The sequence below is a fragment of the Linepithema humile genome, chromosome 3 (assembly GCF_040581485.1).
Source record: "Linepithema humile isolate Giens D197 chromosome 3, Lhum_UNIL_v1.0, whole genome shotgun sequence".
Lineage (NCBI taxonomy): Eukaryota > Metazoa > Arthropoda > Insecta > Hymenoptera > Formicidae > Linepithema > Linepithema humile.
The window spans coordinates 31,669,960-31,697,187 of record NC_090130.1 but is presented as its reverse complement, the minus strand read 5'-3'; the positions used below and the strand labels follow the sequence as shown (position 1 = coordinate 31,697,187).

The 27,228-nt window shown below is 32.6% G+C and overlaps 2 protein-coding genes and 1 long non-coding RNA gene across 11 annotated transcripts; 2 read left to right on the top strand and 1 right to left on the bottom strand.

Moving 5' to 3' along the window:
* The first annotated feature begins 39 nt into the window (after nucleotides 1-39).
* LOC105670415 (putative lipid scramblase CLPTM1) lies at nucleotides 40-3,375 on the top strand. Of its 2 annotated transcripts, XR_010889020.1 has the most exons (7): nucleotides 40-208; nucleotides 464-1,042; nucleotides 1,114-1,231; nucleotides 1,516-1,719; nucleotides 1,814-1,951; nucleotides 2,029-3,104; nucleotides 3,143-3,375. XR_010889020.1 is itself a non-coding variant. In XM_012363935.2 (6 exons), exons 1-6 carry the CDS (start codon nucleotides 83-85, stop codon nucleotides 2,787-2,789), a joined length of 1,926 nt encoding a protein of 641 aa, XP_012219358.1. In that variant the 5' UTR covers nucleotides 40-82; the 3' UTR covers nucleotides 2,790-3,375. The 2 variants fall into 2 exon arrangements, 1 of the variants encoding a protein (XP_012219358.1); XM_012363935.2 differs by having other exon boundaries at nucleotides 2,029-3,375.
* MRP (Multidrug-Resistance like Protein 1) lies at nucleotides 2,865-23,272 on the bottom strand. Of its 8 annotated transcripts, none has more exons than XM_067351075.1 (23): nucleotides 23,137-23,272; nucleotides 22,824-23,025; nucleotides 20,466-20,765; nucleotides 20,084-20,221; nucleotides 19,744-19,857; nucleotides 19,394-19,593; nucleotides 18,919-18,939; nucleotides 18,637-18,822; nucleotides 17,850-18,483; nucleotides 17,447-17,593; nucleotides 17,279-17,363; nucleotides 17,001-17,200; nucleotides 16,171-16,672; nucleotides 15,379-15,550; nucleotides 15,175-15,304; nucleotides 14,838-15,057; nucleotides 11,619-11,839; nucleotides 8,649-8,829; nucleotides 8,459-8,567; nucleotides 8,241-8,367; nucleotides 7,437-7,959; nucleotides 7,108-7,354; nucleotides 2,865-6,970 (listed from the first exon to the last, which is right to left on the bottom strand). In XM_067351075.1, the coding sequence occupies exons 2-23, from the start codon at nucleotides 22,866-22,868 to the stop codon at nucleotides 6,856-6,858; spliced, it is 4,617 nt and encodes a 1,538-aa protein (XP_067207176.1). In that variant the 5' UTR covers nucleotides 22,869-23,025; nucleotides 23,137-23,272; the 3' UTR covers nucleotides 2,865-6,855. The 8 variants fall into 8 exon arrangements, with proteins under 8 accessions (XP_067207176.1, XP_067207175.1, XP_067207173.1 ...); XM_067351074.1 differs by having other exon boundaries at nucleotides 22,824-23,075; nucleotides 23,137-23,268; XM_067351072.1 differs by lacking the exon at nucleotides 11,619-11,839 and adding an exon at nucleotides 12,516-12,736 and having other exon boundaries at nucleotides 22,824-23,262.
* Nucleotides 23,273-23,533: 261 nt separating this feature from the next.
* Nucleotides 23,534-26,714, top strand: LOC136998447 (uncharacterized). Its single transcript, XR_010889025.1, has 2 exons — nucleotides 23,534-23,899; nucleotides 25,345-26,714. It is a non-coding gene; the product is annotated as an uncharacterized lncRNA (long non-coding RNA).
* The last annotated feature ends 514 nt before the right edge of the window (nucleotides 26,715-27,228 follow it).

Below are 27,228 nucleotides of genomic sequence, written 5' to 3'. Positions count from 1 at the left end.
CGAAATAAAGTTTTTAAGCACTATCTATCTACATCTATTCTTTGTTTATGCCCGAACAAAACTCACGGGACCCAACGGAAAAATGGTGGACTGTGCTGAAGAGGATTGTCGTGATAACGCGGAAGTAGATGTCACAGAAAACATGGATAACAATCAACCGAACGGTGAACTAGTTCCGAGAACTGAACAAAATAATGACGAGACAAATGTGCGTAAAGTTTGTATACTGTATATTTATCATTTATTTCTTGTGCCTTTCTCGGAAGGAAATGTATTGAAAATAACTATATTGAGAATAAAGTTTAATTTACAATTTTTTTGTGAATAATAATGTATGTATGATATCATACGTGCGAGCAGAGCTATCGATATTAAAATTTATTTGAAAATCGTCATGGTCAGGAATATATATACTAAAATACTTTGTCAGAATGTGATTGTAATTTGATGATATTTCTTACAGGCAAATGCAGAAAATGATGAGCAAAGGAGGAAGGCTCAGCCGTCACGCTTAGAATCATTGTTTGCCGTAACAAAATCATTAATCATACGAGCCCTAATAATTTATTTTATTAGTAGCTTCTTTAGACGTCCTGATAATAATCCCAAGTCTCCCAACACCGTTAGTGATACACGCTTACAAGCTGTAAATATATTTCCAAATGGAACGTTATTTGATCTTAGTGTTTATCTGTCGGAGTCTGAGAAATTCAAGCAATTTGACGATCCACGATCTTTAATTTGGTTCGAAGAAGGACTGATATATGGGGATTGGTATAGTGGATCAAATCAAGATGGATCCAGAGTTCTTGAATACTCGTTTGCTCCCTCAGAACATTTAAAACAAAATGGTTCTATCTATCTTCATGTTTACATAACAAAAAGTGGAAAATCACCAAATCCCAAAGCTGGCAAAGGAGGTTACGCTGGCGACTATATATCCTACTCAAGAAAGATGTTGAACAAGTTCAAGAAAATTAAATATCAGAAGAGACATAATTTGTTAACTGGTGAAAGTACAGCTAGTAAAGAAGAAATAGCAGTATGTACATATGTTATTTAATTTTTTAATTTATTTTATGATTTATTTATTAAATATATAAAATTTTACAGAAAGCTGAATTAATGGATCAAGAATATGTGTCGCACTGGCATCCAAACTTGACTGTTAATTTAGTTGTAGATCAAACTAATTGGATGTATGGTCAAGTACCACAGCCATTGGATGAATGTAAGTTTATATTTTGTTTTAATCTTCAATGTTGTATGTTACTAAGAAAAATTCAAAATATGTAGGCATATGTCTACATGTATCGCATACGGTGGAAATAGAAAAATAAGACTTTGGTTTTTGCAGAACTATATGTCGCAACATCAAAATTTGTTACATTTTAACAAGTTATCTTATGTTTGATATAAAAAAAGAAAGAAAATTAAACGCGCGCGCGCAGATTGTATAAAAATAAAATAATGTTACACATATTGTTATAAATATATTTCTTTTTTTGTTTTTAGATATACACTTCTTACCTGGTGGAAATATGTATAAACCAATAATATACACGAATGACTTTTGGAATATGCAACGGGACTATCAACCCTTAAATAACACTATAGAACAATTAGAGCTTAGATTGACTTATCAGCCCATTTCATTATTCAAGTGGCAAATTTATGCAGCTCAATCTGTGAGAAATAAATGGACATCGTCGCTTATGGGTTTGTTATATTTCGGAAATAATAGAGTTTAAGATGTTACAAAATTTTTCCACGTCAAAAATCGTAATCATCACTCATCATCTTGTTTGTATAGGAGAAGCATCTGATGAAGATGATAACGATCAAGATACCCTAAAAGAAACTTTACTTGAAACAAATCCATATCTACTAGGATTAACTATAGCTGTGTCAATTTTACACAGTGTATTTGAATTTTTAGCATTTAAAAACGGTAAGCTTTTAAAACAAATATTTAACATTTTAACACATTACACAGCGCTATCAATAAGTTGTTTCTATTTGTTTTAGATATCCAATTCTGGAATAATCGAAAATCCTTGGAAGGTTTGTCTGTGCGCTCTGTATTTTTCAATGTATTCCAATCTCTCATTGTTCTCCTTTACGTCCTGGATAACGAAACGAATACGGTCGTGCGCATTAGTTGCGCAATAGGTTTGTGTATTGAAGTGTGGAAGATTAACAAAGTTATAGACATTAAAGTTAATAGAGAAGTGAGAATACTTGGGATCTTTCCAAAGATATCATTCCAAGATAAAGGGTCATACGTGGAGTCTTCTACGAAAGAATATGATAGACTTGCCTTCAAATATCTCTCATGGGCTTTGTACCCTCTGTTAGGAGGATACGCAATTTATTCTTTAATGTACTTGGAGCATAAAGGATGGTATTCTTGGATTCTCAGCATGTTGTATGGATTTCTATTGACTTTTGGATTCATAATGATGACACCGCAGCTATTTATTAATTACAAATTGAAGAGTGTTGCGCATCTTCCATGGCGTATGCTGTCCTACAAATTCCTAAACACATTCATCGACGATATTTTTGCATTTGTGATAAAGATGCCGACCTTGTATAGGATCGGTTGCTTCCGCGACGATATTGTTTTCTTCATATTTTTGTACCAAAGATGGATATATAAGACCGATCATACTAGAGTGAATGAATTCGGTTTCTCCGGAGAGATGGAAGCGCAACTGGAGGAAGGCAAGAAACAGGCGGCCATAAAAGATCGCCCGAAAGACGATCAAACGAAGAAGAATGAATAATACTTGGTGTATAGATTTAGCGCATCAAGTATCCTACATTGTCCCGAATTAATAAATTGTCCGATACCAAAGGAATATAATTACACACAAGTACATTTATTTATACAAATTTCTGCATAATTATGTGTGTACATGTATTCTATTGCAGTATTTTCGGATCCATGTGCTGTGAGCATACTGTGAAATTGCAAAGTAGCAAATTTTCTTTTTTTTTCCTAAATTTAAATTGATGTACGGAAGTGTCACACCAGAGATCAAAATTATCGAACATGATCGTGTGTACAAAAGACAAAAAGAGCTGAAACTTCGAAACTGGTAATATATATATATATTATATCGTTTTTTTTTTATAGGAACAGACTGTAAATGCAGGTAGTATGCTCAATAGCGTTATCATCCGTGTAAATATTTAACTGCAAAAGAAATGTCCGCGCCAATGTGCCGCGATGAAGAAACGAGGAATATCGTTCCATTGGCTGCGAGATTTAGCCAGATGAAAATCCAATACGTATCGATGACTTCAATGTTAGTATTAATAATATCGGGAGAGATGTTACTACGAAATAAAATTAATTTAATTATCATATATTGTATGTGTATCCTTTTTTAAATAACAGACGAGTTTAGATCTTTCTTTTTTTACAAACAATACACAATTGGTATCGTTTTTTATAAATTCGAGAGCATCGAATTCCAGAAATCCTACACTAGGACATAATGCTTATTAATATATTAACATGTTAGTGTACGTGTATGTGTGTGTGTATATATATACATATATATATATATATATATATATATATATATATATATATATATATATATTACAAATACATTTAATATTATATTTTATATTCCGCTAGAGCAATTGTATAATTAAACTACCGCGCGACTTACGTCTAATATTTTGAACAATATACATTTATTATATATGTATTACTATTACGTAAATATTCGTTTCCGAAGACAATTGCTTTACAATGAAATTAGTTTCTGAGAACATTTGTGCAGTGTAAAGTTTTAACGCGGTTCTTCAAGTTAAAATATGTGCAATTACGAGAATATTGTGAAGTATTATCGTGAGAAAAGTAAAGAAATCCAAAAAGAAAGGACACAGCAACTCGTGTATTGCAACATGACACGGATACTGTTCTTTTTTGTTATAAATATAAAAATTATTATTTATAATGAATAAGTACTCTTCCTCATTATTACTTTGTTATTACTTACGTGAAGGAAAAACTTATAAGATTTACATAAAATAACTATGTTCAATAAACTTGTATGTTAAAATTTGAAGAATATTAATTGCTCAACATGGAGAAAAACTCATCTTTGCAATAGTAACTGATAAGAAAACGCACGAACGTATATAATATAATATATCTTTTTTACATTATGAACGGTATATCGATTTTTCTCCTTTTTCTTTTTTTTTACAAGAAGGCACTTTTCCTTCCGCACGTTATCGTACGTGTTTTCCGTGAGCTCTCTCATGCACATGTGGTACAATATAGTAGAATCTCGGCTCTTTTGGCTTTGTTAATGCTTAGTATTATATCTAAGTGTTTAATATTACATCTATATAATGAATAAGAATGATGTACAATTTAGGATTCAAAAGCAGTATCAAAAATACCGTTTATATATCGGTATTTTTCGGTTTTAATTAATATTCACACATTACAAACATATTTTGAACCGTTATAATATTACTATCAAAGAAACTTTCCCAATATATCATTTTTAATTTAGCTCAACGGTGCACATATATGCTACTAAAACAAGAACTAATTTAACTAAAGTTTTGCATAAAATTAAAAAAATAAAAAGTATTAATTTTTAAAAGTAAAAAATTAAAAAATTTCTAGTTTTTTCTGTCTGCAATTATGGTAAATTATTAATCTTGCGTAACTTACTCAAATTTCTAATTTAAGCAGTAATTTAAATATTGAAATAGTAAATTTTCGTTAAAAAGTAATGTCAAATTTATTACATCGGCTCGAAAGAGTTAATCGTAACGTTTTATTACATCAGTATTTGTAGCTTTGTAAATACAAGGGTACAAGAGATTGAAGGTAAGTTATGAGCAATTGTACTGATAAATACAAGATTTAGTACACGTACATTAAAGCAAAATCTGAAGAAATAACGAAAATTTGTAACATTATTAGACGAAAAATATAAATCAATATTGCATGCCAATTTAATCAACAAGCAACAAAATAACACACAACAATTTCATATTTTGCTTTGAACTATCTTTATAGTCTCGCAATAGTGTATCTAAAAATATCATTTTTTTTTTATAAATACATAAGGATACAAATATTAAAATTATTTATTAATCCGGGTTTTCTATCCAAATAGTAGAATTTTAATGAATACCAAAAATTATAAAATAATCCTTAATAATCATAGGTTTATAACTACGGATTATCATCAAGCTGCAATACGATTGAAATAACGAATATAAAGCAAATACGTTTAATACAGCATTAATACTCTCGAAAACATCTGATGATAAAAGCTAATGATGCAACATCAAAGAAACTTCAAGTCCTACAAAAATCTAAATCTAAATTTACGATATATTGTTATACAAAGTAATTATTTAAAAACACTAGAACTAAAATATAATTTACCTACAAATGCGATTAAACTATTAAAAACAAACAAAGTGTATGCAGTTTATAGTTTTAGTTACAGTTTATAGTTTTAAGTTTTAACTTGTACTAGCTTCTGATATAAGGCAAGTATGTAACAAATATTCGATTAAAATATAGCTCGCTTATTCTATGATCATGTCGTGTGTGATGTAACAAGGTGTGATGTAAAAAATAAATAATACTATTGTTGCGACTGATTGTCATATAAAGGAAGATGAAAATAAAAATGCACATTTCCGAATGAGCGATACAATTCGTGAAAAAAGTCCGCTCAAATCTAGAAGAGAACACATCTCAAATATTACTAAAACAATAATTATGGGAGCAGTATTTTAAAAATCAGTAATCTTTAAACTTATGGGTCACACGAACAATCTCTGTTAATTAGTTTCTTATAATTCTGTAGCTCTTCTCGTCTTTCTTACTTTCCTTCTTTCTTTTCTTTTCTTTTTTTCTTTTTTTCTTTTTTTTTTATCTTAGTAAACGCACACTTTCGTCGATCACTGCACATGTTTGTTGATAATCTTACTGTAGTAATTGGAACTATTAAAAAGACACAATTTAATCCGGAAGTTGTCAGATGCAAAATTTCTACAACTTGAAAAAAAAATATTTTTAAAACACCCTGTATTCAACTTTGACTCGCCTTTTGCTACTCAAACAAATCTGCATCATTTGCTTAAAAGTTATTTTAAACTATTGCGCTTTGCTCGTAAGAATTTATTTTTTAATATTAATCATTATATTTGCATGTTAATCGTTAATTGAATATTGTGGCTCTACAAATGAATTGGTAGGATCTAAGGATTTCTCGTAGTATTTTAGTAGAAACGTTTTTAGTCAAATACTCAATACAAACAAAATTTATTTTTATTGCAAATTACGAAGATGGATCTTTAAGAAGGAAATATAATACATGAACTGTGAAGAACGTCATGAAAAATAAACGATACAATTTGTCGTAACTTATTTATCATGTGGGATCTACCCCGGGACCCTGTCCAGTTCAAATAGATGCAACGGAAATAGATGCTGATTTAGAAACGAGATGTGTCGAATTGTATGTGTGTGTGCTTCGTAATGAAATACTTGACTACAAAACTTATTCTACAATATAATAGGAGTTTCGATAATCGACGATACAATTGGGAAAAATGTGACTGCTAGTCACGGGATAAGCTCTGGCTATAACTCTGGCAAAAGACGAGCGTATTTGTATCATCGATTATGTCAAACGCTCGCGCGCGCTTTGCTGCGTAGAAATATTTTACTATACAAATAAATTTAATGCTACGCGTTGTTTATTCTATGGCTTTCTGCATGTTTGTTTTTGCTTTGACATTGGCTCGCGGACAATGTATAGTCGCTGAAAAACCATTACGATATACATTGGTTGCTTAAGCTGCTAGACCTGCGTCTTTAGCCATGCTGTAGAAAGAGCTAGATGGATTGCGAAGTAACGCTTCCGGAGAATCATATTCAACAATCAAACCTTTATCCAATACGATCACCCTGAAATATTTGGTTTTAAAATAATTTATAACAAGAATATTGCGATAATTGCAGTAAAATTGTGAAATTTTCCATAGAATAAGACAATCGTTATAAAACTCGAAAGCAACGAGTTGAAATAGCTTGTTGAAACATACCTGTCTGAATCCAAAATAGTGTTAAGTCTGTGGGCTATCGTGAGAACTGTACAATCCTTAAATTCTTGGCGGATGGTAGTCTGTATTAAGTCATCCGTTTCTAAATCGACCGCGGCCGTCGCCTCATCCAATATGAGAACTTTGGTTTTCCTGAGTAACGCTCTCGCTAAGCAGATCAATTGTCGTTGTCCTATGCTTAAATTCTCTCCACCTTCAGCAACCTCGTGTAAAAGAGTATTTGGCAAATCTGAAACGATAGAAATAGATCATATTTCTTGAAAATCTAATTCTAGAAGATTCTAGAAGATCGCGAAATTAGAAAACCATACTTTTGACAAATGATTTTAGATGAGCGTGCTCTAGCGCTCTCCAAATTTCATCATCAGAATGACAATCGAAAGGATCCAGATTTATCCTCAGCGTTCCGGAAAACAAAACGGGATCTTGCGGGATAATGGTCAGTTTCGAGCGCAGATCGTGGAGACCCAGTTTGGAGATGTCAATATCGTCAATAAAGATCTTCCCGTGAGCTGCCTCGATTATCCTGAAGAGCGCGAGAGTCAAGGATGATTTTCCAGCGCCGGTTCTACCTACTATGCCGATCTTCTCGCCGCCGAGAACGCTGAACGACAGACCATGCAGCACGAGATCTAGCCCCTCCCTGTAACGAACTTTAAAGTCCTTGAAATCAACACGGCCGTGCACAGGCCACTCTTTCGGAGGTGTGTACTCTGTGTTCTTCCATGGTGCTTCTTGCGTGGTTTCTCCATACTCTTTTATTCTCTCCACCGCAACAATATTAGTCTCAACATCGGATGTCATGCGTACCAGCCAGTTTAGAGTTTGAGTGATCTGCGTAACAGATATAGCGCGTGAATTAGACCGGTCTCGGCGGCTAAACTTGGCGCGAGACACGATCGTGATATTATTCGTTTCTTGATATTATTCTTTCACAAAATATAATGCCACTGAAATTTATAGCAGCCTTGCAAACAATTTTGATACTTCCACTCAGCATTTATCACAATATTTTATGATTACAAGTGCGTAGAACAGAAACCGTCTTATTGCATGCAATAAGATCCTAAAGTATCATTATATTGTAAATCACTAATTATTATACAACATCTTACCTGTAAGGCGTAGCTGACCGACAGACCAACGAGTCCAGAACTCATAGTATGTTTACCTAAAACAGCGAACAATGCTGCAAAGAATATAATTAAATTTCCAACCATCTCCAATCTCACGGCCAGCCATCTGCGAAATATTCATTTCTGTTAATAATTGCACATAGAAAAATACAATAACATTATTTTACAACAACATATATATATATATATATATATACCTGTTTGCAATAATACTAGGATAATAGCACACTTGATTGAAATCTACTCTATTTTCAGATTCCTGGATAAATTGTTGCTGTACACCATACGCTCTAATTATTTGTGAACCTAAGTAATAAATAAATTACTTTTAATCTTTAAGACAAAAATTTCGGTTAATAACGATGATTGTAGGGTGTGTGAACGTACCAGTCACAGATTCACCAAAATGCGAATATATAGGAGACCTTGATACAGATTCTAATCGCTTTAATTGGCGCGATGATGCAACGTAAAAACGTTGAATAAAATAGTAAACCGCGCCTATTGGCAGTATCACCGCGATAAATACAGGTGTACTGTAGCTTATGACAACGAGAGTAGCTATGACCTGCAATGCATACAGCCGTTAATAACGATGAAAGTGATTTCACTCTTGATCGCTTCTCTTAAAATGTAAATATTTGTGTGTGTAAAATGTGTGTTCATACTATCATCTTGTGTAACACAAATTAATCAGAGCAGGAAAAAGACACCTGCGTTGAAAACATGTGATATGATAGCATCACAAAATTGGGCAAATCTGTATTGTAAAAAAATATACAAATATATAAATAAAATGATCGACGAACATGCAAAAACTTTATGGACGAAACACTCTTTTTTTTCCGGATAGCAGCTGTTTATATAAAAAAGGACAAACTAACAAAGTTGTTTCATAGGCCCACCAAAATGTACCATGAATATGATTATCGCTATGCATTAGGCAAATACATATATATAAGCGTTAGCGTAGAGATGTTACACAATTCTTTTCAGTCGTGACTGATATTGGTAGTTTTCTGGGTTTTTTTTTTTTTCCCCCTTTCTTTCAATATCTTTTTACTCTGGCACAGACAGAGTAATTAATTCATCGACTGCAATTGTTCTATAGGAGAAAGGACACAATTATATTTGATGATAAACTCTAAAAGAGTATATTTAATCAACATGTATCTTGAAATTTCTCACCAGTTTGCAAAACTATTGAAATTATCCATTTAAACATTCAATGTACAATACATTTAAACCATCTTTTAACAAACGCAAATTATACCTTTGGACAAGACATTTGACCGCAGCCTAAACGTGCGAAAAGTTCTCTGCATAGTGGAAGATGAAAAGGTAATGCGCATGGAACTTGATAGAGCCGAGAAGATACGGGGAAAAAATGATAAGAGTCCCAACCGCTAATTCTCTGCGCATTGCGAAAAAAATTACCTCGAACAAGCAATAGATGGTATCAGAAATTTGTGGAGGAAGAGATGTATCCAGTATGTCCACGTCTTTAGCAAACCTGGAGATAATACGACCAATAGGAGTCGTATCAAAGAAGGTCAATGGAGCACGCATCACAGCACGCAGCATCATTATGTGCATCTGGCGAGCAGCCAACCAACAGCCCAGCTGCGGTGCCAAATCGCAGAAAAAGCTCGCCATCGCTACAACATCAGACATGGATGACTTTCATGGTAACCGCACTTGATACAATTTTCACAATTTGTGAAACAACAAGTCGATAATTAACCGACATTAATTAACCAAAACTTATTCCATAAGCGGATCTACATGTTAGACAAAGCGTGTGTTACGCGCAAGATTAACTTTTCCTCTTTTCGCGATATATACGAGTTAATATAATATAATTACTTAATTGCAAAGTTGCGAAAACATTTATCTTTCTTCTGCAGTATAGCTCGATATGCAAATTTGCAATACGAACTTAAATTACCGTTCTTGTCTCATGTTATGCGAAGGTGTGAAGTTTGCTGTGACATACTAAACAGGACATAGATAACATCAGGGGAAAAAAAACAAATAAATTACATATTTCCAGAAGGCAGAACCATAATTAGGAAGATGTTATACAAGCAAATATAGAATATAAGCATTATCAAGCACAAGCAAGACCATCTCATGTACACGAATATTACTGGTATAATTGTGTCCATTCCCTGAATGATTACTACACTATGGTTGCACTATAATTACAATAATTGCAACAACAATATAGTAATTGTAAAAATCAGTCGTGATACAAATTAATACTCAAATAACAATTGAAACAATATTAATATGGATATATAAAATAAACTCAATGGAAATACAAAACAATTATGAACGATGTAAGAATGATAATAATTTGACAGAGCAGAGCTCCATTTCCGGCGGTATATTAAGCAATGTATGAAAAATCAAACCGATTATTATATAATTCTCGTCTCAACTGTGCGCCAACAGTAAACGAAAATGAACATTATCAACGATAGCGTGAAAAAGGCGAAGGAGATCAGGATACCTGATCTCGCCATAAAATCATTTGCACAGTGCAATCAACGCTCGACCAATGAGTTTTACGATATTAGTGCGATTAAGTGGCGTGATATATAAAATCCGACAAGACCATCCATATTTCCTAAATAATAAATCACATCATGTTCATAAAAAATTCTCCCAACGATGTTCTGCTCCAGATCTACACACTTGAAAAAATGAACATCACATTAATAGAAATGTATCTTATGACGAATCTCGAATTTCCTCTCCTATATTTTTACTATTGTCTTGCCGTCTCTCCTAAAATTTCAAACTTTATTAGATTTATTAAAATTAATGTATTTTTAAAAGTTTTCGACATGGAAAAGTGGAATCTAAATTCGCGACAGAATATACATTGCTACTATAGAGCCGCATCTTTTCAAGCGTCGTAACGTGCAGAATAAGTCCATCAAATACGACTTTATAAAAAAAATTTTTTTTTTAAATAAATAAAAAAGTGGTTATGTTAAATTTACTTCACCCTTTCGAATAATCTTGATATAAAATTAATGTTATATATAAATGCTATATAAATAATATAAAATCATGTAAAAAAATAATATAAAATTACATAAATTCTATTATACTGATATAAATAATGCTATCAGTATAATAGAAAGTGAGAGAAACACTTGATGCAAATTGCAGATACTTGAACACAAGTTTAACAATACGTGATTAAACTGAAAAAAGAAAAAGGGTGATATTAATCTGTAGCAAATATCGTTCGGCAAGTAGGAGAAACGTAATATCAATCCATAAACAACTGTCACAAAGATCATTACTTATGCAGTAGTGTGTAGTTATATGAGAATACTATACCGAAAAGAGGCAAGTGATCCAAGAACGCAGAATAACCGGTAGAATATTGTCAACAACATCAATGTCTTTACCAAGCCGACTAAGAATTCGACCAGTCGGAGTTTTGTCAAAGAATGACATTGGGTTGTGAAGAACGTGTTGCAGCGTACTCTCGAAGATACGTCTAGAAGCGATTACTGTCCCTCTAGCCAGGAATAGCGCCATTGCGAGTACTGTCACGCCTACAACGATCGATGATCAACTTTGATTTATCGGGTTAAATGACAGTTACATATCAGGAGTTACATATTCGTCCGCGATATTATATCATCGAATACCGTGTGTTTTCTAGTGATTAGAGTGAGATATAAAAACTCTATAATCGGCAATGTTCATTTTCATTAGTTGCTCATCACCTGTCTAACGCCTTATGCAAGTTCCTCACTGCAGTCACACATGAATTGAGGTGTATATAATTAAAAACGCAATAAATAAATATAAATAAAATAAATGTAAGTATATATAAAAATAAAACACAAGTAATGTATGATAATAATAAAAGAAAAAATCCCAAGAGGGATCAAAAAAAGGGAGGGGGGAAAAAAAGAAAAAAGGGGACACATAACGTTCAACACATGCAATTACACCGACTTATTAATTCGTTAATAATGCGCTCCTAAAGTGGCCGTCTACTGATCACTAATAAATATTAATGAAGACTAGACTGCAAAAAGACTATTGTGGAGATCTTTTTTGACTCGTGAATATTAATTAATCATATTTGTACCGATTGGTGGACCGATTTTATCTGTTTCTGTGTGCGCTAAGTAGTGATCGGTTTTGTGTGCGCTAAACATCAAACCACATAAATGTGTGAATCGTGAGAGATGCACACAAAGATTTAAAACTACCGCATACCGATGCTAGACAAAACAACCAAGCCCTAATACTTGGAGGTAAAACGTTGTCTATTATGTCAATGTCCTTCCCAAAACGGTTTAATATTCTGCCGGACGGTGTTGTGTCAAAGAATCCTAAAGGCGATCGCAGCATAGCGAATAATAATTCCGAATGCAGTAGTTTACTGCTCCGCAGACAGCCGACAACCATTGCTGTCTGTGACAGCATTACAAAAGTGGCTGAAATTTAATTTATAATGAATAAATGCAACTTTCTGTAGTATCGAAACAAAAATTTTTTTAATCGCTAACAGTTCTATAAAAAAAAAAACACTATTTTTGCATTTTGAATCCGGTTCTGCTAATAATTAATTTGTTAATGCACACAGTTATATATTGTTAAAAAGTTGAAAAATACTGCATTTATATAAAGCACACAAAAGTAAAGTATTTCGTTATTTCGTTATTTCGTTTAGTAAATGAGCAATTTAGTTATACTAACATAGCTGACATTAATTAGCGCTAACATGTGTTAATGATAAAACGAAAAGCAAATCTCGCTAGATTTTCCAACTTAAGATGGATAAATTTGTGATACGTGGTACATTTGAGATACTACGACTCGTATTTTCATCGTATTAATCACAAAGATTTGATTTTTTCAAATTTGGCTCGATACAAAATTTATGTGCAATAAGAAATCACGCGCATTTAGATATAAATATATGAATGAGAAGATATAGACGAACCAAATGCAAGTGACGTCATATTCAGCGCTTAAATATAGCTGATGAAACTGACTGCGCGCAAAATCTATAGACTATATTTTAATACAAAGACCTTTTTTAATCACGCGTAAAGATCTTTTTTTAATCGCGCTAATTTAAAGTGTTGTTCATTAAAATTGATTTTAAAAAATTACCGAAAACACACGAAATGTATCTCAAATCTCCCTCCATCCAAAGCCTGGTTAAATTTTCCTAAATTAACAAGTGTCTGTGTTGTTATGCTGCTCATTGCTAGTCTCAACCAGCCTAATTTACACGCAATTATCTGGCCAGGAAATCAGTGCAAAACTTTTATCTATTACTGTTTCATTTAAAAAATTTTTTTATAAATTTGACTCATGACATAATAATTTTAATAAAAAGTTTTTAGTATGCACACACATTGAAAAAAGTCATCCATTAATCAATATTATGCTGGCTGATTTCCCGTTTTTTATTTTAAGATAATATAATAACGCTAGGAAGCTTTCTTTTGTTTCTCTACTTCATGCTCACATTAGAAAAAAGACATTACAGCAACTTATAAAAAGAAAATTATTTGTATTTCTTTCATTTCTGTAGTAAACTCTAAATATAAAGCAGTAGATGTCATAGCCTGCAGTCTATCCGACTGATTTGAGGCGGAGCCGATAAAAGACTCTAGGAAAATTTTTGACAGACACACCACAGAATTTTACGATCACAGAATTACGATTACAGGAATGTTATATATATACAAAAATACATTTCACAACATTCATTGACTCTCAACAGGCATCGCAGTCCGTCAACAATTTTCCCACACAACTTTTTATCCATAATCATTAAATATAAATTTGTTTCTCGCGTAAAAAGATTATTATTATCATACAGAAGATTAATAAATTATCTAACAAAAAATATAAATGAAAGGCATTTCAAACGGAAAGATTTTCCATGCAATAATAAAGAAGCCATCATTTGTAGAAAATTATTACTACGATACTTGCAGTCAAAAAACATATGGCTACTAAGAAGTTTCAATTTCAAATTGCCTTTCGAGTACTTAATCAGTACGTTAGTGTTCTGTAGACACAGCAAACCACACTTACTTTGGTTTCTCTTGTAAAGAAATTATTTGACTCGCTTTTAAATTTAAACATATAACGCGCGATACATTCGCGAAAGTAACTCGTAACATGGTTCGAAACGAAAGGAGTCACATTAATTGTTAGTAATTAAATTAATCACGATTTCTAATTAATTAATTCGGCTCAGTAGAGTTTTAGATATGAAAGAACTACATTAAGAATAGTTACCCCAATGATGTGTAATCTGTGAGGGAACATGCCTTTCGAATTAATATATGTTATGACGAGCAAAAATAAGTGTCATTGCCTGTTAACGTTATATTAACAAATTGCCTTCTGTGACAGAAGTGAATATGTATATCTGTACAAGTACACGTAACAGAGATAAGCTTACCTGATACTGAATTAGCCTTTGCAAACGCGAAATTTTAAACAATATTAATCGGATCTACCTGCCAAATGGATAAGATGTTGCAAGGATCAACGTACTCTAAAAAAACATACCTTGACCGAGACCGAGCGCGCCGTATACTCCAAGGTACATATCTCGTTTCGCCGTATCAACCGTGTTATTCACGATGGTCAGATTGTCATTCGACCAAACACTGAGCCAAACGCTTGAGCCGATGCTGAACGATTGAAAGACTGCGTTCATCACAATCGTCGATATTGACAAAAACCATCCAATAGATTTCAAATAGTGAGAATACACTTGCCATTTTACCTAGTGGAAAAATAATGCGATAACTTTACAAAAGAAGTTAATTATTTAAGATATATATTGTGTGTGTATATATATATAAAATTCTTTTTTTTTTTAATTGACAGCAATGTAACTTACACTTCCGGTTTCGGTCTTTTCGACTTCTATCAATTTTTCTCCGATATTGTTAGGTTTTGATATTTCTTTTTCCTTTATGCTATTACTACGCGCATAATTCACCGACTGTTGACTTTCAGTTGAATATTGCCTGCTCATACACAACGTATATTGTTATCCAATTAGATATCGCATACATTTAATCATATTTATGAGAAATTTTACCTTGTCAGAGAACCATTAAGCGATTTTCTATCAGTTATAGAACCAGACTCACTTAGACTCTCAGATACTCTGGCTCGAGTTAACTTTTGTTGCAACTCATCTGCTCCCATTGTCGATTCAAGTTGCTGTTTAATTTCACGTAAATCTGCTTCGGAACCCTCATCAACGTGCACTGTTTCAAATTCGTCATTTTTATCTTAGAATAATGATAAGCGTCTATTTATAAAATGTATCGATATTATGTAAAATGGGAAGAAATCCAACAAGTTGCATGCATATCTGTCTAAATTAAAACTCGGAAGAAAATTTAATTTATAAATAATCGAGTTAATATGTAAAATAGATTTATTCAAAAGAAAGCAGAAATTCCAACATTTCCACTAATAACTCAAAAAACTTTCAATGTAAAAATAGGAGAACAATATTTGATTAAAAAATATTTTGATTAACAGTGCATGCATTAAAAAATGTTAATATTAGTAACTGGTCATTAATTGTAAATATATAATGCTTATTATTGTTCCGCCGGCAAAGAAAATTGCGCAAAACAAAGAAATGGCCAAAGGACTAGTCATCTGATAAAACATTTCGTCGATAGCAATCTACTTCCAAAGCAAACACGATAACAAGAGTATTTCTTATGCAAATATACAAAGTATATAGGAAAAGGAATTGTAATTACTTTTTCGCGGACTTACGATTTCCAACTTAGATCCATGAAAAAAATGTAACAATCAATTTTATAATAAGTATGATTAGAAATACGCTACGAGTAAAATTATAAATAGATACCTTCTTGTAAATGTTGCACTAAGAATTCGGCGAAAGCACCCTTTTTCTCCAGCAGCTGCTTGTAAGTGCCATTTTCCGTGATCTCACCGTCTTTAAGAACAATAATGTTATCGACCTCCGGCAGATACGTGATGCCATGCGTGACGAGTATTCTCGTTTTCTTCTTCAATATGCCGTTCGGACCTATCACGTTCTCAAAAATGTGTTTCCCTACATGCGAATCCACCGCGCTCAACGGATCGTCTAAGAAATAATTTTCCGAGTCGTTATATACAGCTCTAGCTAAGGCTACTCTTTGCTTTTGACCGCCAGACAAGTTTATGCCTTTCTCTCCGATTTCCGTCTGATCTCCAGCGGGTAGTATCTTGAGATCCGGACTCAATGCACACGCGTCAATCACACGATTGTACACCGACTTGTTCAAGGCCTTTCCGAATAAGACGTTCTCCTGCAACGTGGCGTTTTGTATCCATGCCTGCTGCGAGACGTATGCAATTGAGCCCTGCAAGAATATTTAGAATTTATCTCCAAATTTCCAATCCATAACTTATTTATTTAACTAGAGAGTTATAGAAGCGAATTAACAATTAGAAATTTTTTGTATTCTATTTCACATTATCTCTAGATGAAAGTACGTAATATAATATCACAATATATTCGTCATTTGTAATTTATTTCTGACAAAAAATTACAAAATAAAAAATAACAAAATGAGGAAAACTAGGCAAGTCTGCACACATAAAATTTTTTTTCCTACAATTCTTGTGAGAAAAACGCAAGTTTCGTTTTTATATTTTGTTATTTCCAATCCGAAGTAGAAGAATACTTACTTTTGTGTTCACTTTTCCACTTAATTTATCCATCTCGCCGAGCAGAGCAGATAGAAGAGAGCTCTTGCCTGATCCCACTGTACCAACTATTGCTATTAATTGACCTTGTTCTACATGGAAATTGATATTTCGTAGTATTGGTCTCTCAATGTGTTCATTGTCCCAGCAGAAACTACCGTTCTCAATTACTAACGCGTGCGCTAAATCAATGTAATATACAGAGTGTTACATGTCATATATGTTACGCACAAACTATATCTTAATAGAAAAAGATTTACCTTCCGATGGATCATGCTGTACATTATTAGGATCCAACTCCTCCATATTCATAAATTTATTAATGCGTTTTACAGAGACGTAAGCCTAAAGATACACACGAATAACATTATTAATCGGAGATGAAACACTAATACAACTGTGAATAAACAAGCATTATTTAAACTCACTTGAACTATATTACCAATCATCATAGGCAGCATGGAGAGTGGAAATCTTAAGATGTTGAACAAACTGAGCGAAACAAAGGCAGTTGTACTATCTAGAACGTTCTTTTCGTCTATAAGTACATAAGTGGTAAAGGATACCAGCGACACCTGCACATTTGTGAGTAAAGAAAATAATATTTAAAAAACAAATATATGTGAGAGAATGTATGTGATTAAATATCCTACAAAAATAATCAAAAATCTTAGAATTGTAATTTTTATATTAAATGATTTCTACGATTATACATAACAATGTAAGCTTCTTATTAACAATAAAAAAAATATTTGTGAGCGTATAAGACTTTTTCATTTCTAAGGTCTTCAATCATGATATACAGTTTATTTGTTTGAAAAAAAAACTCACCAAAAACGGTGCACACGACCATATAAAGCTCGTACCGGCATTCAGATATGCCGCTTCTTTCAAAACCTGAATTTCCTTAACTCTGATTTTAAGTATCTGTTGCTCGAACGAAGGTTCCCATGCGTAAAGCTTCAACACTTTGATACCATTAAGTACTTCGTTCATTAATTTCACTCTTTCGTCCTTGTTCTTCATCTGCCTGATTTGCAACGTCTTCACTTTGTTCGCAATTAACCCGTTCACGGGAATAAGAATGATCATAACTGCTAAGCCGGCGAGCACCGCCGGTCCTAATATCTCCCATAAAAAGTACAAAGCCAGGGCTATTTGTAGCGGAGCCGACCAAATCATGTTTATGTACGCAGTTAAGTCCATGAATCTTTGAGCGTCTACGGACATTAAGTTCACTATTTCGCCAAGCGTAGATTCCTTCCTGGCCGAGTTTGACATTCTCAATGCTTTACGGTAAATTGCCGCGATTAATGCAGTACGTATACGCAACCCGACTAAGAACATACGATGAAAATATTGAGATAGCACTAATGTTTGAAGCGTTGCTGTAAGTAGAAGTAATACGGAATAAAAGTATCCTTTCCACATTGGCTCATCTCCCTCGATGAAACCAATCAAAAGCCTAAAAAGTATAGAAAAAGAAACACGTTATGAAAATGTGTTTCAAACAAACAAACTATAAGAACAATCTCATCATTATATGTTTTGTTTAAGAAATTGTGATAAAATGAAATTAGATGTAAATTAGAATTTGTGTCGATCTACGTGTACTTACTTTAATATTTGTGGACTGATAAAGGTCATAATGTCTTGAACCAATTTCAGGAACGCACCAAACATAAAAGTAGCTCCGAAAGCTTTGCAGATGGGCGGTAGGATAGAGGCGATTTTCTTTTTTCGACCATTGTTAAAGTCCACTTGCCCGGACGCTTTTCGAAATGACGCTTTGGCACTTTCTACTCTATATTTATAAAAAACGTTTATTACTTATGTTTATATATTAGATTAAATATTAAAATAAAAAAGTATTCCAAAGACATTACACAAAACTTCCTACCTAAAATAAGTCCAAACCAGCCTTGTTAGCACAAGAAATGAATGATATGAATAGCTTGTTAAAAAGTACTTGTTGTCAGAAAGCATTTATTATATTTACGTTGATAAGATATTTCAAAACATAAGGTATGTGCAAAAAAAATAATAGGCTGTTAACCACATAGTTAATAGAATAATGTAATAATATATTTTAAAAATGTGACCACAAATTTATCGATTTAAAAGAAATATCTAAACTGATAAGTCTAGAACATGATTATTTACAGCAAACGTATTTTCTGAATCTGCAAGTTTTGTTTTTCAATAAAAATATACTTCCTGATGTCTCTTTACTTACAATTTAAAACAGAAAACATATTGGTTACATTAGTAAAAATACACCAAGTTTAGTTAAGTCATACAATATGACTCCTGCTGATTGCAGATACCTTCGTTTGTACGTACGAAGAGATCCGTCGATTGCACACTAAACTTACTCGTCTGTCTTTCTCAAGTTTTTGTTCCAATATTTGTCGAACTTTGGCACGATCTCCGTGGCCATGTCCTCTGGATTCATGGACCACAGATCGGATGTTTCGAGCGGTTTGCGGAAACCCTTCCACGCTAGTGAATCGAACCATGCGAAAAGAACTCTTGACGGGAAAGATGAGCTTTGCTCGGGACATGGCGATTCGACCTACGAGGAAACATACGCATCCCAAGATTATGCACAAATATCGAAAACTTGCAAATCTTACAGTTGACTCCAAGTTCTACACATGGATTTGTGGATTTTGCATAAATTAAACGACATGCATATCGGTAAAATCAATATGAGAAATATTACCGTTGGATATTCGGAGAATTTAGGCTCTGCATCAACCAAAAAATTAAGTACGAACATTATTATTACTATCGCATAGTAAATCATGTAGGACACCAATGGGTATGTTACTTCTGCCTAAAAATAAATTGTATTTTTTTTTATGAATCACATATTATTTCTGTAAACATAACGAGTCTTGTGAAATGTTAGAAGTGTAAGAAACCGATAACGCGAGATATTCTTGCGATAAGAAACATAAAAAAAAGAGTCTAAGAAATTTAACGTAAAAATATGTAGAAAATAATTGTTCGCTACAATCAAATTGCTTTTTGCTATTAATATTAATAGAAATGTAACGTACCTCTTCTCTGAATTCGTTTATACATCTTCTAAATTGAACACATCCACATAATGCAAGGAAAAACCAAAACAGGAATAAAAGACCTGACGTCCGCATTCCATGTTTTCTATTATATACCATTAAAGTACATGCTAATACCTGAAATAATTAGCAAATTTAAGTTAAACGTCATACAGATTAAACAGATACAATTGTTTTTCTTCTATTATAACAAATAAGTAATAGGATTTAATTTAAAAAAATTTAATAATAATAATAATGAAGAAATAAGAATACTGCCAAAAAATTGCTGAAAATAAATATTATATACAACAAATGATTGATTATATAATTAAATAAATAAATGTATAATATTAATAATGTAAAATCCTGTTGTACTTACAAAGCTAATAATTTTTATAAAGGGTGTATAATAATCAACATTGTAGACCGTACGATAAGTACTTTCGTGTATTGCCACTCCTAAATCAACTATGGAAAGTAAAATTAATCCTATTGTAAGTACTTGCTTAGAAATAAATAACCATGTGTATGGGACATTTCTCCTTTTGCTATTTAAAAGGTAATATGCTTCCATTGCGGAAAATACCCATAGAAATACACATGGTGTCCATATTAATATTGTTTTTTGGAAGCATTCTGTTAGATCTGGATCGTTCGTGTACCATGTTAGATTAGCATCCTAAAACAGTCAGAAAATTTTGACCCAAATATTAATTGCTCATGTAACATTTTAATAAATTTTTTTTTCGTTTTCCATATAAAAATATCATACAACTCGCAATCTTAATTTTAATAACAAATTCCTTTTAAAAATCGATTTTTCCCAGCGAAAAAAAATGTCAAAGCATCTATATTTTCCGAGTTATAAATATCAAAAAAGAAAAAGAGATTTTCGTAAAGTCAACTTTAATAAGAAAACAAATAACTTGTAAAGCTATATATTTTTAATTATTAATAAACTTTGTTTTAATAGTATTTTAATATATGGTTTAATAAAAAAAACAAATAGTTTTATAAATAAAAAAAAATGCATTAATTAATGATCTCCTTTGATGCTTTTGCTACAGAAAAATCGATTTTAAATTAATTAAAAGATCAGTCGTCAAGATTAAAGTTGTGTGTTGGAATATCTATATAAAGTAAGACCGATAAAGAGAGAGAGGTATCAGACGAAAATATTTCTTGTCAGAAACTGAACTATTTATCGTCTCGTGAAACTATTAGAAACAGCTTTAATCTAAATTAAATTAAATTAATTTAATCTAATTTAAATTAAAAAAAAATGTTTTCTTTCAAGTATTAAAACGTCAAATTTTTGCAGAAACTGCGAAAAATAAGACGTTCAGTTAAATTTTAGCTTGGAGAAAAATTGTTTCAGTTTCCAACAAGAAAAGGAGCACAGAACATCGACTGTATATATTTATAGATACATAAGCCTTGCGGTAATGTTTTGTAATTCTTTCTGTTATATCACAAAACTTTTAATGGTGGTGAAATCGATGAAAAATAAAGCAGCGGTGTTCCTTATCTTATATCATGGATAACAGAATTAATGCATAGCCAAAAATAATTTGCTTTAATCTTTTAGAAATTTCAAAAAGTTTGTCGTCATCCATATCAATATAATATAATAATTAGGCACTTCAACTGATATAAACGTTATAGATATATTCATTTGATTAAATGCTATAGACTATAGAATGAACAAAAAGAAGTGCCTTGATGATATAAGTCGATCCATTAGGTGTGTTCAGGAAATTAAATTATTGCACAACAGCCTGCCTCAAGCGAGTTAGCGAGTTGATTATTCAGTTGCTCCAACAATGTTATTCTTCAATTTTTCCTTTTATTATTTTTCTAATAACTTTTCAATTCCTATTTTCCTCCTTGAAATGTAAAATTTTATAAACATTATTATTTTTGACTGCATTATTTTTGTGTGTAATATTCGAGAATAAAAAAATATAGTTGTGTTGTCTCTAGTCAATATTAGGAGCTTTCATTATCGACAGTTCTTATGACTAAACGACAAAATTGTTCGAAATAAACCATCTATTTTGAACCAACTATCTTGAATCGTTTTCATCTTACAAACTGTGTAACCGCGATAATCATCGAGATGTTTATTGTGTAAACATTTTAGAATAAAACATGCGTGCATTTAATACTGTTTGTCTTCAATCTCGCACATGACAAGATATGTGAAATATGAATATATAGGTCCCGATTGATAAGAGTTGTTTAACTGGAAGCGCAATATTTGCGCACGCGGCGCCTCGGTTACATTCCGTTCGTATACGCGCGCAAGATTTATTTTCCGTAATTACAACACAATATGGTTATGACATATCATGCAATCGAGAGAAATGATGATATTGCCTTTAATCGTCTTATCGAGCTTATTATCACGACAGGTATGAGAAAAAGATGATTAGAAAACAAGACGACGTTAGAGACGTCGAATGATTCAAATGTCCCGGTCTTGCGTTGAAAGTGTCGCATACTAAACATCAAACTCGAAATAATTAACTTATAAAGCATAGTTCCGCGAGTTTTTCAGAGAAAAAAATGTTAATTCAAGTTCCTTAAAGCGACCCCCGTTACTCGCGATCGTCAGTAAATACAAAACAGCTGCGTTTAACCCGTATTTAACCCCCCAGTACACGCGAAGCAGAAGAATGCGAAGGGAAAGCGCGAAGGGTATGAAGCAAATAAAAAATGGCCTTAATTCGCTTACCCAAAACGTTGTGCCGCAGAACTGGTCCATCGTTTGATTCTCCATGCTGACACATTTAATCGGCTGATGAGTCTCTCCTACGATATCGTTTCACGAGTACACTGCACCGTACTCCACCGATCCGCCGAAGACCGATCTTTTTGTCCGGTCGCTCCGGTCGCTCTCTCGTCGTCTTCTCTCACGAGCTCACAAATTCACACTGCTACAACGCGAGCGAGGTACACATGGGGCACACACAGGACCGAAGTGGATCTATTACGAGCGATGTGCACACAAGTCACTCGATTCGGCTGCCGTCGTTCATTCCACTCACCGTCCGACAAAGTCCTCTGCAGGCTCCTATGAGTCCATCGCGGGACGACCTCGGAGCTACTACCGGACAAAGACGTCCTCAGCGGTCCGTTGTCGTTTGTCGTGTGATTGCGTGTGATCCACCGTCTTCGAGTGCGTCCGAGCATGTACCGAGTGAAAGTATCCGATATCGTCTGTCGTACACTCAATGCCGAAAATGCCGCGACGCATAAAAGCTCGCCACATATTTGAGACGCGCGCGAAATGTACGCGTCGATCTAGATATTCCATGCGTCATGATTGAGAAACTGTGACAATTGTTGACAATTCGGTATTTGTAAGCTTTTGATGCATCTAAAAGATGCAGCAAAGTCGGAAAAAGTAAACGATGAATAAAATTGAAAAATAATATCTTACAACGTGTTAAATTAATTTTAAAAAATCTGAGAGTGTATTTGGTTTTTTAATCAACAATCACGATGCATAAATATCTAGATGCGATGCGTGCTGTCTTCATATGCTAAGGGTATATCCAGATAAACTTGCATATTTTTATGCAAGTTTGTATGGATATATCCTAAACATTTTTGGTACTGAGTGTACGAGACCACTGCATGATGCGAGATAATCGCGAAGCGGGAAAATTGTATTGCACAGATCGCACATAATCATTATTCGATCTTGACAAGCGTATTTCCTCGAAAGTATTGCAACATCAATGCAATGTTATTTTTGGATTACAAATGAAGAACTTTTTTGTAAAGTAAGCTGCAAACGGATTTCAGGTAAATAATAAAACTAATTTTTAGTTAAACTTAAATTTTACTTTTACAAAAATAGGACTTATTTATAAATTTTCAAAAATTAAAATTAAAGTTATTAAAAATATACTTTCTTTTAATTAGAAGAATATTAATTAAAATAAATGTGGTAAAATAAATAGTTATAAATACAGAAAATGGAAAATAACATTTTTAATATCTAAAAATTGGCGAACAAAATGTGTGAGTCATCGTATAACAGTAAAACAGACAGTTGCAGATGATAATTCCTGACTGAGATCATGGTCATCTTTGACTAAAGTTTCTTTCAGTGATAAGAAATGAATTGGCGAAAATAAGATAAAAATAAGATTCCTTGATTTAATTGCCGATGAAATTCAATTATTAATGTTCATGGTACGTTTAACTCTTTTCACAATAATAAACGTACATATGTACAATGTCATTTTTGATTTTGAATTTTTATTTATGTATAATAGACAGTTTTATATTTACAATTCATAGATATATCTATGAAAGTTTTACTTGCATATCATGTTTTATTTTTACGTAATGCATACGAATATAGTATTCGTGAAAATGATGACTATCAGAAAATACATTTATATAATGCTAAATGCGTGGCGTGAACAGAGACCTTGGAGAATCAGATGATTATATATCTTGGTAAACAGGCAACAACAGAATACGGATACGAATACGAATTTCTCACACGCACAGCGAGTGATCTCTTTCGACATACACACCATTGACATCGCCATCATTGTCGCAATTCTCATTTCTGAGAAATTCTTGCCGTTTGCGAAATACTTGAACGTGAATTTGATTGCGTGAGGTCGCCGTTAATTCGACAAACGTCGAACAAATTTACAGTCAAGTATTAGAACTGATAGGATTTTTACGAGGTCAATGTGATATCCAACGCTGCATAATTGTGGAAAAGAAAACATGAATGGTCGCAAATAAATGTGCGGTGCTATCCTCGTGCAGTCTAAACTACAAAGATAAAAAATTATATTAGCATACTAATTTTGCATTATAATTAATCAAAGATAATTATTCATTGATTTGGCATATGCAAGCATCTTTATCCTATTGTAAATTTATGTTAATGATATTGACATTGAACTGCTGTGATGTGTTGGGAATATGTGTCATCACCATCGATTCTTTCTGATAAGCGTAATCATATCGCGCTCTTGTTATGATTTAATATCGCAGAGCATACTTATCATTTAAAAAATATGCCGCATCATGTAACACAGATATCGATCATAAAGACATTCCTATTAATAATCACAATTGTACTAAGTATACGAAATTGCTACAAAAGACTGAAGATACGAAACGCATGCGCGCAATTAACCTTTCTTTTACAAAAACTCTAATATTATAACATTTTTATCTTTCTTTTATCAATATGTCTTTATGTTTTTTCTATCTTTTAGGCTTACGAGACTGTACAAAACATGATGAATAATCGTTATTATAATATGACAGTGACAGCAGAGTGATATAGCACTGTTTTTATTACAACAGCAAAAGAACGATGATTTGCATCAGTATGACTAATTTATGTTTTGTTGCGAACGCATTGGATATTTAGTCGGCGATTACAATCATACGAAATACTGAATTCAGACAATGGATTCGCGCAAAACGTGTACTATATAATGGTACATTGGTTTTAAACTAGAGATAATTATCTCAGCACTTAAGTGCTGAGTCACTATGTCAAACTTTTTGCCCATATTAATATTCTAAACTGTATAGACAAACTGTGCGCACGTGTGTGTATGTGTTTTACAAAACCACACACACACACACACACACACACACACACACACACACACACACGCACACACACACACACACACACACACACACAATATTCAACTTGGATAGAAATTCTTATGACAAGTGTTGCCAGCTTCGATATTAGTGTGCAATATGTATGTATAAATATTTTAAGAATGATAATTGATCCTATCATATTCTTAAATAATGATATTTAATTAAATGATACTTAATAAATAAACTAAAATAACCCATACAGCACAAAATATTCTATATATCCTTAGGACATCTTGGGGAGATCTCGATGTCCTCAAAACATCCTTGGGACACCGAAATATCCTCGATGTCCTGAGGATATCCTGAGGATGTTTTGTGCTGTATGGGAAGTAACGGTAATATAACCTTGAAGCTAAAACTATTAATAGAAATGTGAGTATTATAAAATTCCTTTTTTTTTTAAATAAAAATTAATGTTATGCCATGATAAAAATATGATTGAAATATAATCGAGATTTGCAACGATAAAATCAGCGAGAAATGTCAAAAGAATTTAGACTGGTTATTCAAATTTAATATTGCTTTATATAAATCTAGATATATATTGAATACATAATTATAAAATGCATGAAACAGATAAGCATTGTATTAGTGATATAAATAACGAAACACACAAGCACAAAAAAATGTACGAGATAATTTATATGCCGTCAGTGTCGCGTCAGTGACTCGCCAACAGCGTGATATTGCTAAATAACTAGTTAAGCTTTGTTTCACATGATGTAATATTTACTTTTATAGAAGTAAGTTTTATTTAGGATGCCTAAAAGACTTTTATAGCAATCATTAAATACTCAATTGCTATATTACGTAATTAAAAAGATACACTCTATTTTTAAATATTATACAATAATTAAGGAATATTAATTTGAGAGATAATTTTATTCTTATGTAATGTCTTCCTGAAATTCTACACCTCAGCCTGGATTTCCACGAATAAATAAATGCTGCAAATATAAAATTATTCAGCGTGAAAAGTATTTTCTGCTTACTAATGCCACAATCAATCAAGTCCAGCATCGAATCGAGCCGTAAATTAAGATAAATGAGTCAACCGATCGGAGCTGGTTTTAGTGGAGCACTGAATAGACACGATTGATGGTTTTATCTGCACAAGCATAAAACTTTTGAAATATGACTACAATGAATATTATGAGTTAATTAAATTTGTTACAGTAATATATGTAATATATTCCATTGTTATTTTCATCCAAAGATGTTTTATTCGCTATTTAGTTTATTTAAAAATAGTCCAGATTTTTAAATCAATAAAGCAAATTGACTGCTGATTAACTCATCAAGCATTTTTTATTGTGACAGAGTAAATTTACGGCTTCTATATGTACAAAGCAAATAGTCATGCAGATATTTCCAGTAATCATGTATATATTGAGTAAATTATTATTACATCCGACTGCGTAAGAAATAAAGGATTTGGGAATCGACCATCTATAGATGATTAATATTTAAAAAAATAA